This window comes from Equus asinus, chromosome 14 (assembly GCF_041296235.1).
Source record: "Equus asinus isolate D_3611 breed Donkey chromosome 14, EquAss-T2T_v2, whole genome shotgun sequence".
In the NCBI taxonomy this organism is placed as follows: domain Eukaryota; kingdom Metazoa; phylum Chordata; class Mammalia; order Perissodactyla; family Equidae; genus Equus; species Equus asinus.
In genome coordinates, this window is record NC_091803.1 from 48,733,863 (window position 1) to 48,750,783 (window position 16,921).

At 59.8% G+C, this 16,921-nt stretch overlaps 1 protein-coding gene across 2 annotated transcripts; it reads right to left on the reverse strand.

Annotated features, from left to right (window-relative positions):
* Positions 1 to 6,319: 6,319 nt before the first annotated feature.
* Positions 6,320 to 9,391, reverse strand: TPSB2 (tryptase beta 2). 2 transcript variants are annotated; one of them, XM_014848912.3, is made up of 6 exons: positions 9,111 to 9,391; positions 8,837 to 8,897; positions 8,524 to 8,695; positions 8,152 to 8,417; positions 6,997 to 7,160; positions 6,583 to 6,921 (listed from the first exon to the last, which is right to left on the reverse strand). In XM_014848912.3, exons 1-6 carry the CDS (start codon positions 9,201 to 9,203, stop codon positions 6,757 to 6,759), a joined length of 921 nt encoding a protein of 306 aa, XP_014704398.3. In that variant the 5' UTR covers positions 9,204 to 9,391; the 3' UTR covers positions 6,583 to 6,756. The 2 variants fall into 2 exon arrangements, with proteins under 2 accessions (XP_070341376.1, XP_014704398.3); XM_070485275.1 differs by lacking the exon at positions 6,997 to 7,160 and having other exon boundaries at positions 6,320 to 6,921; positions 9,111 to 9,191.
* Between the last annotated feature and the right edge of the window lie 7,530 nt (positions 9,392 to 16,921).

Here is a 16,921-nt window from a genome sequence, read left to right on the forward strand (position 1 = left end):
TCCGTTGTTTTAGAGTCTCTGTCTTTGGGAGCTTTCTATTTACTATTTAACGTCTGGCTCCCAGGACACGGGGCCCCCGCGGGGTGAGTGCAGACCCCTCCGCGCAAGGTGGGAAGCAGGCGCCCTCCCCGCTCCCCGTCCCGGGACGTCGGGACCTACGCTCGCCTAAGCTTCCGCGTCGCGAGCTCGGGGCCTGAGCGCCCTCCGAGCGCGGAGCCCCCCCAAAGTCCCCCCCCCCGCCCACCGCCCCCGAGCCCCGGCCTCCTCGCGGCTGCACCCGGCGCTAGGGACCCCAGGGCAGAGGCCCGGCCGACCCCCACCCGCCGCTGTCTGCGCCGGAGCCGGCTTGGCGTCCGCCCCGCCCGCCGGCCGCCGGGAGGGAGGGAAGGAGGGAGGGAGAGCGGCCCCGATTGGCTCCTGCTGCCGCCCCGGCCCCGCCCCGCCGTCCCTCCCTCCGGTCCCCAGGTCCCCATCGCCGCCCGCCGCACCGAGGCCGGGCTGGAAGCGGGTCCCGGCTGTGGCTGTCTGGGGGCTGGGATGTCGAGGGTCACGCTGGGCTCTCGCCGCCCCTCCCTTTCTTCCTGTCCTCCCGCCGCGCGCAGACTAGGAAGAGGGGCCCAAGGGACCCTCCTGGATCCCGGTCTGGACAAGTCGAGAGGGCCTGCACTGGGGACTGGTGGCCTTGGAGTTTCCTGCTGGACCGTCGCGGCTCCTCCCGCGTCCGGTCTGCGCTCCTCTCCCGCCCCGAGGGCCGGCATCACTGCAGAGCCTGCCCTGCCAGGGCCTGGGAAGGCCTCTCCCCTCCCTGGGGGAGTCCAGGGTCTTCACTGAAGGCTCTCTGGGGCCCCATCCCCCTACCCCCAAACCTGAACGTCGTGGTGGAGAGGCAGGATGCACGTGGCTGCCACCTGATCTTGGTGTCTCATGGAGAAGGGTCCTGGGCCTGAGTTTGCTGATTGGCTGTGAGAATGAGCCGGCTCCAAAGGGGGCGCTCAGGTGAGGAGCTGCGTGGATCTTGACAACCTCCTGCTCTCACTGTCTGCTGTGTGGACCCAGGAAGGTGCCATCCCCTTGGTCCCCAGTCTCCCCATTCATGCAAGGACTGTCTGGGCTGGATGCTCTGAGTCCTCCCAGGTCATCGAACCTGCAGCCCCAGCTCCTCCTCCCTGGGTTCCTAGTGTCCACACAAAGCCTGTGATTCACCCATGTGGGGAGGGGCCTGCGTGAGAGTTAGAGCTGCACACATGCGCCCTCTATACACAGCCCGGCCAGGAGGTCCCCACTGCCCCCAACCACGGGGAGAGGGGCAAAGCCAGCCCCAGTCCTCTTCGTCCTGGGTTTTGCCTCCAGCCCAGCACCCCCTGGGACTTGGCGTTTTCTTCCTCAGCCAGTGGCAGGGACGCCCTGGGACCAGGCTCCTTGTTGACTGGCACACGCTGCCACTGCTGTGACTCAGGTCACCTCTCCTGGTTAGGGTGCAGGCGCCCCGTGGAGGCTCTGGGCACATGAGCCATCTTCCAGCGTCTGGGCCACATCCTCCTTGGAGCAGACTGCTGTTACAGTGGGGCGAGGGTTGGAAGGAAGGGGAGATGAGAAGGGCTGGCGAGGTGGGCTGGGAGAGGGCGGAGGGGCAAGCAAGAGGGAGCAGTGGCTTCAGTACCTTCGGGGATTTCTCCTCGGGAGCCAAGGTTGCAGAGGGTCAGCCTAGGGGTCAAGGCATCAGAAATTAGGAAGGAGGAAGGGATGCCCAGGATCCTGAGGGCCACCCAGCGCTCCAGACTCTTTGCACGAGGACACTTCACCTGATACACTCCCGAAGGGCAAGCTGTTTATAGATGAAATAAGCTGAGGGCCTGGAAGATTTGCTGACTGGCCTGAGATGGCACATAGCTGGAAATGACCACGTCCACTGCTCTGGGGGCTGCCTCGGGAATATTCATCAGCAGAAGGTCTGTGTGCCCAAGCTCGGCCATGGCAAGTTCCTATTTTTCTGGGAGAAAAGACGTGTTGGTGCTCAGATATCTCACGACCAAGATCTTTGGAAAAAGACTTCCATGCTTTAAATTAAAAAAAAAAAAATAGCTTTATTGTTGTATAATTGAAGCACACACGTATTTAAAATTCGCCAATTTTAAGTCAACAATACAATGAGTTGGACAAATGTATATAGTCACGTGACCACCATGACAATCCAGTCCCCTCTCCACACCTGGGCTGGAAGGGCCAGGAGAGTCCCCTGGGGAGGGAGGGAAGATGGAGGAAGAGCTGAGGGCCAGGCTCCTCGGGAAGGCCCTGCCTCTTCCTTCTGCACACCCGAGAGTGAGGGTCCCCCTCCGTTGGTCCCACGTGGAAGCTGTCGCCCAGCAGCGAGTGGCCGGCTCGGGGGCGCACAGTTAGAACACAGCAGGGCTAGCTCGGACCCCAGGCATCCTGCCTGCAAACTGAAGCCTTTTCTCCTCACCCAGGCAAGGGTGGGGGGTCAGTGCTGCCCCCTCCAGGAAGCCCTCCCTGGTTCCTGTGGGGCACACTGTCCCCTCTCCTCTGTCCTCCAGGAGCCTGGTCCTGGGGGTTCGTCAGGAAGGTCCCAGCTCGAAGCCCAGATGGAGCCAGGAGGAGACAGCTCAGGCCCCCGCGACTGGAGTCCCTGTGCCAACCCACCCTCCCCAGTGTCCCTGTCCCCACCCCCGTCCCTGGGTCCTGTGGTCTCCACCACAGATCAGATGGGCACAGCGGCCCAGCCCAGGACAGGCCTATCCCAACCGTCATCTGTGCGGCCAGGGTCTGATGACCAAGCTGATTAGGGGACCCTGGGACTTTCCTGCCTCCCCCCTCCTGCCAGCTCCAAATCACAGGCGGTGTTGTGGGTGCCTCTGAGATCCCCTCTTAGATGTGGGGAAACTGAGGCACAGGTGGGGGGAGTTACCTGATGATCCACCAGGATGTGGCTTCTCGGGGCATAGACTTGTCCCCTCCCTGCCAGCACTGGGCCCCAAGCCGCGGCTCAGAAGTGTGTGTCCCACGTTTGATGTGACGACGAATAAAGTGGACAACAGCACCACCCTCTGTGTGCGGGGCCTTTGCTGAGCTTGTGGTGGCCACACACCAGGGAGGGGGATCTTCCCCGGTCAGCCCAGAACATGGGGAGCAGGGTCGGAGTCCAGGCTGCCCCTCCCAGGGCCCAGGAGGCCTGCTGTCACCCACTGTAGGGGGCAGGGGCAGGTCTGGAGGAACCCAGGTCCTCTTCCCCCTGAACCCCCAGTGCCATCCATGGGTCCCCACAGGAGGGACCTCAGGGCACTCACGTGTCCGGTTCTATTCTCCTGCAGCACTGGGGACCCCTCCACCCCTGCACCCATCACGCAGCTCTCTGCAGAGCCCGCGATGCCCCCAGGATTCCAGGCCTGCTGTCAAGAAAGAAACTCCAGACACTGTCCGAGTGGCCCCCTCGATGACTCTGTGACACGGTGCCCTTTCTCTCCCCGTTTGTCAGGAGAGCAAGCTCAGGCAGAGGGGGCATCCCGCCCTGGAGGGCCTCCCCCATGCCCTGGGGTGGCGCTCCTGGCCTGGAGGTCTCCCACAGCCCAGCAGAAATGGTCATGTGGGTTTGCGTGGCGACCCCCTCGGGAGGACCCCTGGACATTCCCATGTCTTGGATGGGACCCTCCTCCAGGCCGCCCACCCCAGCACCAGCCGCTCCCGTGGCTGAGGCTGCCTGTGGACCCCACCAGGAAGGGCGGACCTGACCCTGCCTGGCGCAGTCATGCTCACTACTGTCTGTAACAGTGGCCACACTGAGATGGGTCCGGTCTGAGGGACATGAGGACACCCCGGGTGTAAGTGTTCCCCAGCCTGCTCCCCTCCCCCACCCCAGGCAGCTCAGGTCTGCGGCTCTGGGTTCCAGCGCCCAATCCTCGTCTTCCCACCCCACCCCGTCCACACTGAGCCTTTCTCGTGAAACACCCCTCCCTCCACACTCCATCCAGCCCAAGGCCAAGTGATACAGGCTTAAGAAAGTTCTGGAAGTCATCACCCCAGCAATGGAGAGTGATGGTCCCTGAGTAGGATGGGGGAGGAGGAGTGAGGGTAGGTTTTTGGTTTCTTCTTAACATGTTGGTGTCTTACAAGGGTTTGTGGGGGGCGTGTATAATGTTTGTAATTAAAAATGACTTCTGGATCCAGAGGAAAGCTGAGTGGCCTCGGCGCCAGCGCTGTTACCAGGTTTCCCATCAGAGTCGGAAGCTGCAGGAGAGTCTGACTGGGTGGAGCCAGGGCCCGGGACTCCTGTGCCTTGGGAGGTGGACTCCGGGTGCCCCTCCGTCCCCTCCCTGGCGGCTGCAGGGGCAGGAGTGGGGGGGCTGGGCCGGGCTGGAAACGCAAAAGAGCCTCCTGCCTCGGTTGTTCTAGAGCCTCGCCTGACACGGACCCCAGCCTGGAGAATTAGGGTCAGAGTGGGTGTGCGTGTGTGCATAATCAAATCCTCAATCTATAAACACAAACACCTCCAACTTTAAAAAGCAAACAAAAGAATTTTCAGCAACTGTGGAAAACAAAGGGTTAATGCATCCATTCAGTTAAGAATCCCAAAATGATGAAAAGAAACCCAGAACTCTAAGAGCCTAATTGACAGAGGAGGAGCAGAACCGCCAGAGGAACAAACTGCTGACCAACGCAGGGCGTGGCCAGCTCCCCAGGAAGGAGAGAAGTGTAAACAGCAGACACAAACAGCCCCGGGGACGCTGTTCCTTACGAGAATTTCAAAAGTTGAATGCATGTTGTGCTTTTTCCCCATAACGCAGCATCTGACACTTCTGTTGTGTTATGTCTTATGTATCACGTGTCATATCTTATGTATCACAGACAGGGTGTTACAGGTTGTTAACTCCACCCACGAGATATTGTGTCTCACGTTTGTATCCAATATTGGATTCAAAGAAAACCAGGCGGACAGAAGTTGAAGGGGTGAAGGCACGTTTTCTTCAGACTATGAGACGGGGGGAAGGCGACCCCAGCGCAGAACTGGGCTGCGTTCCAGACACAGCGGGGACAGCGGGGAGGGGAGCCGGGAGCAGGGGGCCAGTGGACAGGGCACTGCCGGGAGGTCTGGGCGATTCTGGCTGAACCAACCCAATGGGGCTCCCGCCCACAGAGGCTGGCACGGTCGGTACCAAGGGCGGCAGTGACGGATTTCTGTCAGATAGTGAGGGTGATCTGGGACCAAGGGCCGGGGATTCCTGCTACCCTGACTCAGAGAGTTCTTGCTAAAACTGGATTCTCCCTGGAGGTGCCCAGACGGGCCCATGAGAGGGTCCAGGAGCCTGACTCAGGCTTGGTGAAGCCGAGAATCTTCATTGCTGGCTGGTGATGAAGGGAGCTCGGTGACCCATGGCTGGGGGAGGAGAAACGGGAGCGAGCCTGGTAGAGACAACGCAGCATTGCCCCATGGCAGCTCTCGGGACATCTGCTCTAGACTCCATGGTCCCACCAGGGAGCAGCCCAGGAACCCAGACAGTACTTGCGGCCTTCCGTACATGAGCAGAAACAAGGATGTGCACACGTTTCTGCAACTGAGAGGTGTGAACACATCTCAGTAAAAGAGATTGGAACACAGGCGCGTCCATTAATGAGATGGAACACGGCAATCTCTGGGGACCAAGATCTGACAATAGAAGGTCGGCCCTCCCCTGCCAGCAGGTGTGTGCTCCCTTCACGAGCAGGTGCTCAGCCTCATTAATAGTCGCAAAGAGGCGATTTAAAACCTCTGTAATCTTCCGCTATGCCCATGTGAAAATATTGAATGTTGGCCTGCATGGGATGTGATGGTCATTCTCCCGAAGTGCTGGAGGGGGCGTGAGGGAACAGCCCCTTCGGAGATGAGTTTGGCATCGTCTAGAAGATGGATGACGCTCACACCCCAGTTCTCAACAGCCTCCTCGCTGGCTCACGCCGCAGACATTCGGGGTTTGTGTGCAGGCACGGTCACCTGGTCCTAAGACCCCAGTGGGGACATCCTGAGTCCCCAGTAGCAGCCTGGACAACAGGCACCACTGGGGAGTCCAGGTGGAGGTGAGAAGCGATGACACCTGCTACAGGCAGCAGCTCGGGAGACCATCACAGACATGCATGCAGGCACAGGTGGGGCTCAAAAGAGCGTTCCCATCGATTACAGTCACACAAATGAGAAAATGGGGCCAAAGAGCCATCCTGCACAGCCCATGCCCAGTGTGGGCCTGCAGGGAAAGGGGGGGATGATGGTGTGAGGGGCAGGAGGGTTGCGGGGAGTGGGGGCTGGGCTCCACATCCTGACCCCCTTGCTGGGTGCCTGGGTGCCCGAGAATCATCTTTTCAACGGTCCCAGTTGCTCTATGTGTCCCGAGTGCACGGTGCCACTCTCCAAAGGAGACGTGAGCCAGCGTGCTGAGAAGCCGGCCTGGGACACAAGGGGCTGGGGAGGGCCCACCCCCACGGCAACACCCAGAGCTCGAGGGCTGGACCCCCGGGGACAGTGGCTGCGCCCGGCCGTGCCCTGCACACCCTTCCTCTCCCTCAGTGACACCCCCAGGCAGAAACAGTGACGGCCACAGCTGCTTTCCATGCTCTTTAATGAGGACCAGTGTCCACGCCTGCTCCCTGGGCCGTGCAGGGAGGTGGCTCTGGGCAGGGGACGGGAAGGACACCACCTGGACAGGAAGCAGTGGTGTGGGGACAGGAGGGGGCTGGCTTCTCTGCTGATCCAGGTGGCAGCCCTGGGGACGGGGCTCAAGAGTCCTTGGGGACATACTGGTAGATCCAGTCCAAGTAGTAGGTGACACGGGTATAGACGCCCGGCCGGTTGGGCTGAGCACAGCCGTTGGCCCAGCTGACCACGCCCGCCTGCAGCCAGGTGCCCTTCACCTTGCACACCAGGGGTCCTCCGGAGTCGCCCTGGGGAGGAGAAGGGTCAGCGGTGGCTCAAGAGGCCAGGGTGGGTTGGGGCTGCGGGGGGACACGAGGGCCCACCTGGCAGCTGTCGTGCCTCCTATTCCCTGCACACAGCATGTCGGCCTGGACAATCCGGATGTTGTCCCCCGTGGACACGCCAGTGTGGTATTTCCTGTCACAAACGCTGTTTTCCACAATGGGGACTTTTACTTCCTTCAGGGGAAACGGAGGTGGCAGACTGACTGGGGGGTGAGGGGGAAGAAGGATCAGCAGGCAGGGCGGGGGCACTCAGAGACCCTGTCATCACATGGCGCGGTGGCAGAGGGATGATAACAGGAGCGATGCTGGGCGCCTGCTCTGGGCCAGGGCCTGCCAGCTGCGGGACTCGCAGGGGCGAACACTGTGGCTCTGGCCCCTCCTTCCCGGGGCTGGACCAGGATCCTCCCGCTGTGGGGAAGGGAAGGGCGGGCCGCTGGGGGCTTGCAGAGCCCAAGCCCTAGTTCCACCCAGCTTTGCCTCCTGCCAGCCCTTGGCCCAGGCCTCAGGTGTCCCCTCTGTGCATGGGGCAGTCAGACAGGATGCTGCGTCTCCATCGGCCCTCCGGCAACGACACACTCAGCTTCCCGTGTAAGGCCCAGGGGGCACACCACAGGGCACCCGCTCCCCCAAGGCTTTGCTCTGTACTGTGGGTAAAACGGGGACCAGAGCTTCTAAGAGAAGTGAAGGTGGTTGTGCCGGAGGATGAGCCAGGGCTGCAGCCACCCCCACCAACACTCCACCCCGGGCAAGACCCTGGCTCCCTGGCGCCTCGGTCCCCTCATCTGTGCACACAGGGACACGATGTCGGCTACCCTGCCCAGTAGTGGGCATTGTTCCCTTTCCCTTAACAATAATAAGACACTTTATGTGTGCCGCTTCTCTGTGTCCTCAGATCACATCCAGGAAATACCAGCTGTGACTGTACTCATTGCCTGCAAGGGGAAACTGAGGCTCAGGTGCGCCGAGTGACTTTCCCAGGCACCAAGAGGGGTGGCACTGGGTCTGATGGGCTCCCAGCCCCTGGGCGTGGCACATGCTGCCTCCCACCGCCTCTCCCCCTTCCCAGAGTCTGCAAACTCGCACTCCCTGAGCCAGCCCTGCGGGACCCTGTCCCCAGAGGGACCCCCTGGGGATGGGCCGTGGGTGTGACCAGGTCCCCGCCCACCCAGCCCTCCCGCTGTCCCTGATATTCACCTCCATTGTCGACATCGCCCCAGCCTGTCACCCAGCACGGCGTCCCCGGGGGGAAGGTCTCAGAGGCAGGGGGCAGAGTGACCACCTGGACATGGCTGGAGATGTTGACAGGGTCCTGGAGCTCCAGCAGGGCAATGTCGGCCCCGTTCTCAACTGTGTAGTAGTAGGGGTGGGGGAGGATCCTGCTGACGGGCAGCAGACGGTCTTGATAATAGAGGTGCTGCTCTCGCAGCTGCACCCTGATGTCTCTGAAATCTTCAATGTCCCTGGGGAGAGGGGGCCCCAGCTCAGGGTCCTGCGCCACCTCCTGGACGCCCCTTGGCGGGGATCCCCGGGATGGCTCCCACCCTGCCAGGCCCCGTGGAGACTCACGGTCCAACACAATGCGCCGCCGTCAGCACCCACTGGGGGTGGATGAGGGAGCCCCCGCAGAAGTGTTTCCAGTATTGAGTGTTCTCTCTCAGGCTCACCTGCCAGGGCCACTTGCTCCCAGAGGCCTCCTGTCCTCCTACGATGCCCTCTCGCTCCAGGGCCTGGCCTGGGGCTGGAGCAGGAAGAGCCTTCAGGACAGGCTACAGTCCGGGCCCTGGGCTCGGCTGTTCCCTGGCCTGCACATCCCTGGGTTTCCCTGAACCACCCTCGGGCCTATGGGGTGAAGGGGCAGGCCTCAGGGGTCAGGGCTCACCAGGGGCCGCGTGGCCCAGGTTCACCAGGAGGGTCAGTGCCAGCACCAGCAGATTTGGCATCTGGAAGGAGGAAGCAGGGGCAGCATGAACCTGGCTGGCGGCTGGGCCAGGCCCGAGGTCTGCAGGGTGTGGGGTGCCCGTGGAGTTGGGGCCGCCGGGGACTGGTGGTCAGCCCGGGCCTGGGAGCTGGGGTCTCAGTGCTCCGGATCTGAGGCTCGGCCACTGTTCTGCACAGTGACACTTGCATCTCGGGGTGTTGGTGGGGGCCCTTACCTTGGCTGGTCCCTGCTGCTGTAGACCCAGCCCACTCTCCCCTCCCCATTTATCCTTCCAGACCAGGATGGGGTCAGAGGAGGGGCACTCCATCCTCCAATCCAGAGTGGAGGAAGCGATGATTCAGACCCAGGGTCCGAGAACCCTGGGCCAGGAAGGGGCCCTGCTTCCCCAGCCTGAGGTGACAGACCCAACTCCCCTGGGGGCGGGGGATTCCAACCACGACCATTTCTGGGTCTTCTCTGAGCAGTTCCGCTGATGGCAGCGGTACCCTATTATCTGGGGGATCTGAACGCCACCAGCAGAGAGAGAGGCAGAAGGAAGCGATGGTGAGATAACAGAAGACACCAGTGCCGGCCCTCCTTGGACACTCCCCCACCAGGCCCCACCACCCCATCCCCTGTCCTCCGCGGCCAGGGCTGACCACTGTCCCTGGCTGTCCATCCTCCCCACCTCCTCACTCTCCCTAGGCTTGCTGGTCACCTTCGGCCTGCAGCCCAACCCACCCCACATAGTCCGTGGGCCATCCGTGGGCCCCTCCTGTGCCCTAGGGGAGCCTCACTCTGCCCCGACACTGCTCGACTCCAGCCTGACTGGGGGCCGCCTGCCCCCAGCTGTCTCCAGCAGTGTCCGTCCCAGGTGACCGAGCGCTCAGTCGGGCTGCTCTCCACATGGCGGGTTAGAAGTTTGCCTGTGACCTCAGTTCTCCGGTTGGGTCAAGAAAATGTATTGATTTGTGGTTCGTTCAGGGGTGTGACTGATGCCCTTTCCAGCCATCTAGGTCTCCGAGCCCACCCAGGTTGTGTGTATGGTGTAAGGTCAGGCCCAGGCTCTGGTTTTCCCATAGAGGGGTCTCACTGTTTCAGTGCATCGGCTGAAAGACCGTCCTTTACTCTCTGGATGACTGTGTCTTTCTAAAACATCCACTGGCCTCGCCTCTAACTCTGGACTCTCTCTCCAGTTCCGTTGATCTGTGTTTCTCCTGGTAAATGGGGCGTGCTGTCTTGATTGTTTGCTGAGAATTTCTATTCATCACGAATAGGTGTTGAAGTTCGTAAAATTCTTTGCATCTAAGGACATGATAATTGTTTTCTTTTTTGTGTTTTAACGTGATGAATTATGTTGACTGATCTTCGAACGTTAAACCAACCTTGCATTCCTGGGATGATTTGTAGCTGGCCGTGAGAGGTCATTCTTTTTATATTTTGAGGAACTTGATTTGCTAAAAAAAAAAAAGCAACTAAAAACAAACAAACAAGGGGCTGGCCCCCTGGCCGAGTGGTTAAGTTCGCGTGCTCCACTGCAGGGGGCCCAGTGTTTTGTTGGTTTGAATCCTGGGCGCAGACATGGTGCTGCTCATCAAGCCCCGCTGAGGCAGCGTCCCACATGCCACAACTAGAAGGACCCACACTGAAGAATATACAACTATGTACTTGGGGGCTTTGGGGAGAAAAAGGAAGAAAATAAAATCTTTAAAAAAAATTATCAAACAAACAAACAAACAAGAAACCAAAAAACTTCTCTTGGTCATGATGTACTATCTCCCTTACATATCTCTGGATTCAGTTTACTAATACTTTGTTGAGAATTCTTGCATCGATGTTGATGAGGGGTATTGTCTGTAGTTTCCTTTCTATTGAATGTCTTTGTCTTATCCTGACCTTATAAAACGCATTGGGAAGTGCTCCCTCCTATTCTGTATTCGGGAACAGATTATATAGACGTGGCATTCCTTCTTCCTTAAATATTTGGTGAATTTATCTGCGAAATCATGTGGGTCTGAAGTTTTGTTTGGAAGGTTTTTGACTACAAATTTTTTTTTAAGGTTTTATTTTTTTCCTTTTTCTCCCCAAAGCCCCCCGATACATAGTTGTACATTCTTAGTTGTGGGTCCTTCTAGTTGTGGCATGTGGGATGCCACCTCAGCATGGCTTGACAAGCGGTGCCATGTCTGAGCCCAGGATTCAAGCCAGAGAAACCCTGGGCAACCAAAGGGAGCGCGGGAACTTAACCACTCTGCCACGGGGCCGGCTCCTCAAAATAGTTCTTTGTTGTCCATCTACTTTGTCTCACATCTTGTTTTTTTCTTTTGAGGAAGATGAGCCCTGAGCTAACATCTGCTGACAATCCTCCTCTTTTTGCTGAGGAAGACTGGCCCCGAGCTAACATCCATGCCCATGTTCCTCTACTTTCTATTTGGGACGCCTACCACAGCATGGCTGGACAAGCGGTGCCATGTCCGCACCTGGGATCTGAACTGGTGAACCTGGGGCCACAGAAGTGGAATGTGCGTGCTTAACCTCTGTGCCACCCGGCCGGCCCGTGTGTCTGAGGTCTGTTGAGGCCCCCTTACACTTCGGGCTGGTTTAGTGCCTGCGGCTTTGCTTCCCCGAGGCTTCTAGGGAAGCTGTGAACTTGCAGTTTGTGTGTTTTTTGGAATGGTAAGAGGGAGGCTCTTTCCAGTCTTTTACGCCCCTGGGCAGAAACGAGAACACGAATTCATTCCCCGTGTGCTCAGTTCCCCTCAATCTAGTCTTGAAAGGCGAACTCCTGTCGAATCAGGAGTCTGATTGCTCCCGTCTGCCCACACTCACTGCTTCTCCCTGCGGTGTCCTTTCATCCACAGTGCCCCGCACCTGGGGACGTGCTGGCTTATGGATGTGGCTGCAAGGTGAGGTGGGGGAAGGTATGAGGGCCTCCGGGCCTGTCCCGAGCTGGGATGTGGCTTTGCATTTCTCTGGCAGGAGCCCAGGGGCTGGTGGGGGAAGCTGGGAGGGCAGGCAAGCAGCCTGGACCAGCCTCAGGCAGTCTGGGGGAGCAGGGCCGGTGCCTCCATGGCCGGGAGGCCTTGGACGGTGGTGACGGAGCAGCTGGAGGGAAAGCCCAGGTCAGAGGGGCCGGCCTTGCCCTCTCCAGCTTCCTCCTGCCCTCTGCGGGTGCAGCCCTGTGGCAACACAGACCCCGGTCCAAACCCAGGCCCCAAACATGGCCCTCGATGGATCTGACCACAAGGACCCCTGTGCCCAAATAGATGGAGAGAGGAACAGTGACCGGGGCAGGTGGGAGAAAGAGCCAGAGGCTCTCGGGAATGAGGCCCATCGGGCTCTAAGGAGAGCTGGAGGCAAAGGTCCCCGCAGACAGGACCCTCATGTCCTCGGGGCCGAGAGCAGGGAGGGCCAGGATCCATCAGGTGAGGTTGGTGCTGAGCACCCCAGGAGGTCCCCACCCTGAGCGAGCCCTTGTGGCCCTTCTGTGGCTGGGAGGAGGCTGCTGGTGTAGCCCTGGCAGATAACAGGGTCACTCAGGAGAGACCAAGTCACAGCAGGCTGCAGGCTGGGGGAGGGGAATAGGGAGGGGCTGCGGCCAGAGAGCACCTGCCTCTCCCCGGGTGCCCCAGACCCCTCCCCCCAGGATGGGCAAAGGGTGGCCTCCAGGGGGAAGCTCCTAACTGGAGCAAGATTCCGGGCAAGTGACTTCATCTCTTTGTGGGAGTTTCTGCATCTGGCCACCCCGGGCCTTGGCGGCTCAGCAGGGCAGGGTTGGGTCTCCCGCCCCGGGGCTTTCCCCTCATCTGGCCTGGACCCAGGGCGGTTTACAGATAGCAAAGATAGCAAAGGAGCATTGGCTCTAATCAGGGAGGGTCAGGGCTGCGGGGCCAGGATGAGGCAGAAGGGGGCGGGCAGAGGGGCCCGCAGAAGGTTAGCCCCTCTCTGTGGCCAGCCTGGGGATGGGCAGGTCCTGCATCCTCCCGAGGGGATGGTGCCCGGGTGGTCAGGCCACTGCAGACAGACACGACCCTACACTCCTGGCCCCGCGGGCCTGGGCAACAGAAGACACCCCCCGCCAGGCCAGGTGGGCGTTGCAAGGCTGGGAAGGGAGGCCCTCTGGGCCAGGAACGCCCTCCCTCTGCCTCAGCTTGCTCTCCTGACAAACAGGGACAGAAACAGCACTGTGTCACAGAAACATCAAGGGGACCACATGGACGGTGCCAAGGCCGGCCTCACTGGCTTGCAAGCTGTGCCAGCAGACAGCCCCAAGCTCGGAGGGGCCTCACGCCCGGCTCACTGCTCTGCTGTCACCGTCTTGAAATTTGTAAGCATTTTTGAACAAGGGGCCCTGCATTTTCAGTTTGTACTGGGCCCCCCAAATTGTGGAGCCGATCCTGGCTGTGTACGTGGTGCTTCTCCGTAGACAGCAGCCGGCATCGAGCGGGCATCCAGGACTTTGCAGGAGCCATGGCGTCCTCGTTTCCTGTGGCTGCTGTAAGAAATTGTCACAAACTTGGTGGTTTTGATGACACACGTTTGCTATCTTACGGTGCAGTAGGTTTATATCTGACACGGGTCTCAGAGACTGAAGTCCAGGTGTCTTCAGGGCTGTGCTCTGTCTCGAGGCTGCAGGGGAGAATCTGGTTCCCGGCCTTTTCCAGCTTCTGGAGGCATCCCCCACCCCGGCTTGGCTCCTCCGTCTTCACAGCCGGCCATGCCGTCTTTCTCTGACCCCGCCTCCACCATCATGGCCTCTTCGGACCACGGCTGGGAAGAGGCTCTGATTTCAAGGACTCGGCTGATGACACTGGGCCCACCTGGGTGATCCAGGCTCCTCTCCACCTCAGGGTTGTCGCCTTAATCTCATCGGCGAAGCCCCTTTGACCCTGTGAGCTCGTGTAATCACAGGTTCCGGGGCCTTAGGACGAGGGCATCTGGGAGGGGCCCGCCTTCTGCCTCCCACACGCGGGAGGGGGTGCGGGTGGAGAGAGGCGTCCCCAGTGCTGGAGGTTAATAGAGTCGGGACAGGTGAGGGCCCTGAAGTGCCCTCCTGTGGGGACCTGGGGGTGCCACTGAGGGGTCCAGCAGGCAGAGGACCTGGGTTCCTCCAGACCTGCTCCCACCCCTGCACTGGGCGACATCAGGCCTCCTGGGCCCTGGAGCGGTAGCCTGGGCTGGAGAGGCACCCAGAGGGTGGTGCCACTATTGATTTCATCGATCATCTGGGCAAACATGGGCCAGACACTTATGAGCCGTGGCTCTGAGCCCGGTGCTGGCGGAAAGGAGACAAGTCTGTGCCCTGAGAAGCCACATCCTGGCCAATCAGCAGGCAACTCCCCCCACCTGTGCCTCAGTTTCCTCACATCAAAGTGGTGACCACTGACCTAGAGGGTGTCAGAGGCTCACAAGCCCGGCCTGTGATCTGGAGCTGGCCAGGAGCTGGGGGAGGCGGGACAGTTCCGGCCCCTCTCGGGCCCCCTAATCAGCTCGGTCATCAGGCCCCGGGCAGAGGACAGTTAGAGCAGCTGTGCCTGTCTGATCTGTGGTGGAGACCACGGGACCGGGGGATGAGGATGTGGCCAGGGACACTGGGGAGGGTGGGTTGGCTCGGGGACTCCAGTCACTGGGGCCTGAGCTGTCTCCTTCTGGCTTGTCCGGGCCTTGAGCTGCCCTTCTGTATTTCTTTTTTTTCTTTTAAATACACTTTTGATTTTAGAACAGGTTTAGATCTACAGAAAAATTGCAAAGGCAGTGTAGACACGCCACAGCCCCCGCCCCCGGGCTCATCATCATTAGCATCTCACACTGGGTGAGTCGTTGGTTGTAATAATGAGCCAGCGTGAAGCGTTACAGTAACAAGTCCACAGGTTATCCACATTCCCTCGGTTTCCCCTAACGTCCTCTCTCTGTCCCAGGATCCATCCAGGCCGCACATGACATTTAAATGTCTCGTCTCCGTGGGCTCCTCTGGGCCAGGACAGTTTCTCAGGCTCTGGGCTCCTCCTGTGCACGTCCTGCCCTGGTCCTGGCGTCAGCCGCTCTCCAAGGAGCCGGGCTCCCGTCCCTGGAGGATGCCTCTAGGAGCGCAGGTCTGGGCACCGGGTGTGCCTGTCGCTCTTGGGGTGTCACCGCCTCGAGGCCCTCGGCCGACAGAGCGAGGACTGTGTGCGAGCTCCCTGCTGTACGTGCACGGATCTGTCCACAGCTTTATGCGGATCCGTCTTTGTTGACAGGAAGCTGAGCACGACTTCAGACTCAAGTCTCCGGCTCTGATCCATCACCATTGGGATCATTCCGGCCTCCTCCCCTTATCTGCGACCTCTCACCCCTCTCTACCCACTGCCTGAATCCTGCACTTCTCACGTCCTGTGCGGCAGTGTGGGAACCGACCCCTGTCCCCTGCGGGATGAACTCCATCAACCAGAGCACAGAGCTGGGCCAGATTTGCCCACAGTCTCACAGTTGCGCCCATTCCCATAGTGACGTAGGGTGGCCCCTTTGTTCCCACCCCTCCAGTGAGGCTCTCACCCACGGCGATCAGCTCGACTGTCTGTCTCCTTCTGCGTCTGTATTCCTTTGTGTTGCCAGCTGGTGGCCCATCGCGGGGGTGCCCGAGGGCATTTATCCACTGGCCTGAGGGCAGGCTTCTGGCTGTCTCCTGTGTCGGGTGTTGTGAATTAAGCTGCTGTGAACACTACTGTTCATGTCTCTTTGTGGACGTTTCCGTCTCTCTCTGAATATTTCTTCTCACAAGATTATTCCTGGCCGCTCTGGACCTGCCCTGCTCCAGTCACTTCTCCAGGGCCCAGCTCCTCTCGGCGGTGAGTAGTATTGACGGACCCAGATGCAGGTGGTTGGCGTTGCTGATGGCACTGGGGGTTCCACCCGGACAGAGGTAGGGAAGGCATGTGTGCATGCTCACACATCATGTCTGCAGTTCCATAGCCATACTGAAACCATGAACCCCCTCAATTCCACAGCGCAGGGTTATTCCAGCACGTTGTCCTGCCCTTTTGGTGTGAAGCCTGGTTCCCATCCTTAATCCACCGATTTACTGATCAATTCCCATCTCCCCCCCCCCCCACCCTCCGGTGCCACCTGGACTAGATCCTCCGTGTGTGTGCATGTGTGCATAATCAAATCCTCAATCTATAAACACAAACACCTCCAACTTTAAAAAGCAAACAAAAGAATTTTCAGCAACTGTGGAAAACAAAGGGTTAATGCATCCATTCAGTTAAGAATCCCAAAATGATGAAAAGAAACCCAGAACTCTAAGAGCCTAATTGACAGAGGAGGAGCAGAACCGCCAGAGGAACAAACTGCTGACCAACGCAGGGCGTGGCCAGCTCCCCAGGAGCTCACTCCTCCTCCCCCATCCTACTCAGGGACCATCACTCTCCATTGCTGGGGTGATGACTTCCAGAACTTTCTTAAGCCTGTATCACTTGGCCTTGGGCTGGATGGAGTGTGGAGGGAGGGGTGTTTCACGAGAAAGGCTCAGTGTGGACGGGGTGGGGTGGGAAGACGAGGATTGGGCGCTGGAACCCAGAGCCGCAGAGCCGCAGAGCTGCCTGGGGTGGGGGAGGGGAGCAGGCTGGGGAACACTTACACCCGGGGTGTCCTCATGTCCCTCAGACCGGACCCATCTCAGTGTGGCCACTGTTACAGACAGTAGTGAGCATGGCTGCGCCAGGCAGGGTCAGGTCCGCCCTTCCTGGTGGGGTCCACAGGCAGCCTCAGCCACGGGAGCGGCTGGTGCTGGGGTGGGCGGCCTGGAGGAGGGTCCCATCCAAGACATGGGAATGTCCAGGGGTCCTCCCGAGGGGGTCGCCACGCAGACCCACATGACCATTTCTGCTGGGCTGTGGGAGACCTCCAGGCCAGGAGCGCCACCCCAGGGCACGGGGGAGGCCCTCCAGGGCGGGATGCCCCCTCTGCCTGAGCTTGCTCTCCTGACAAACGGGGAGAGAAAGGGCACCGTGTCATAGAGTCGTCGAGGGGCAACATGGACGGTGTCTGGAGTTTCTTTCTTGACAGCAG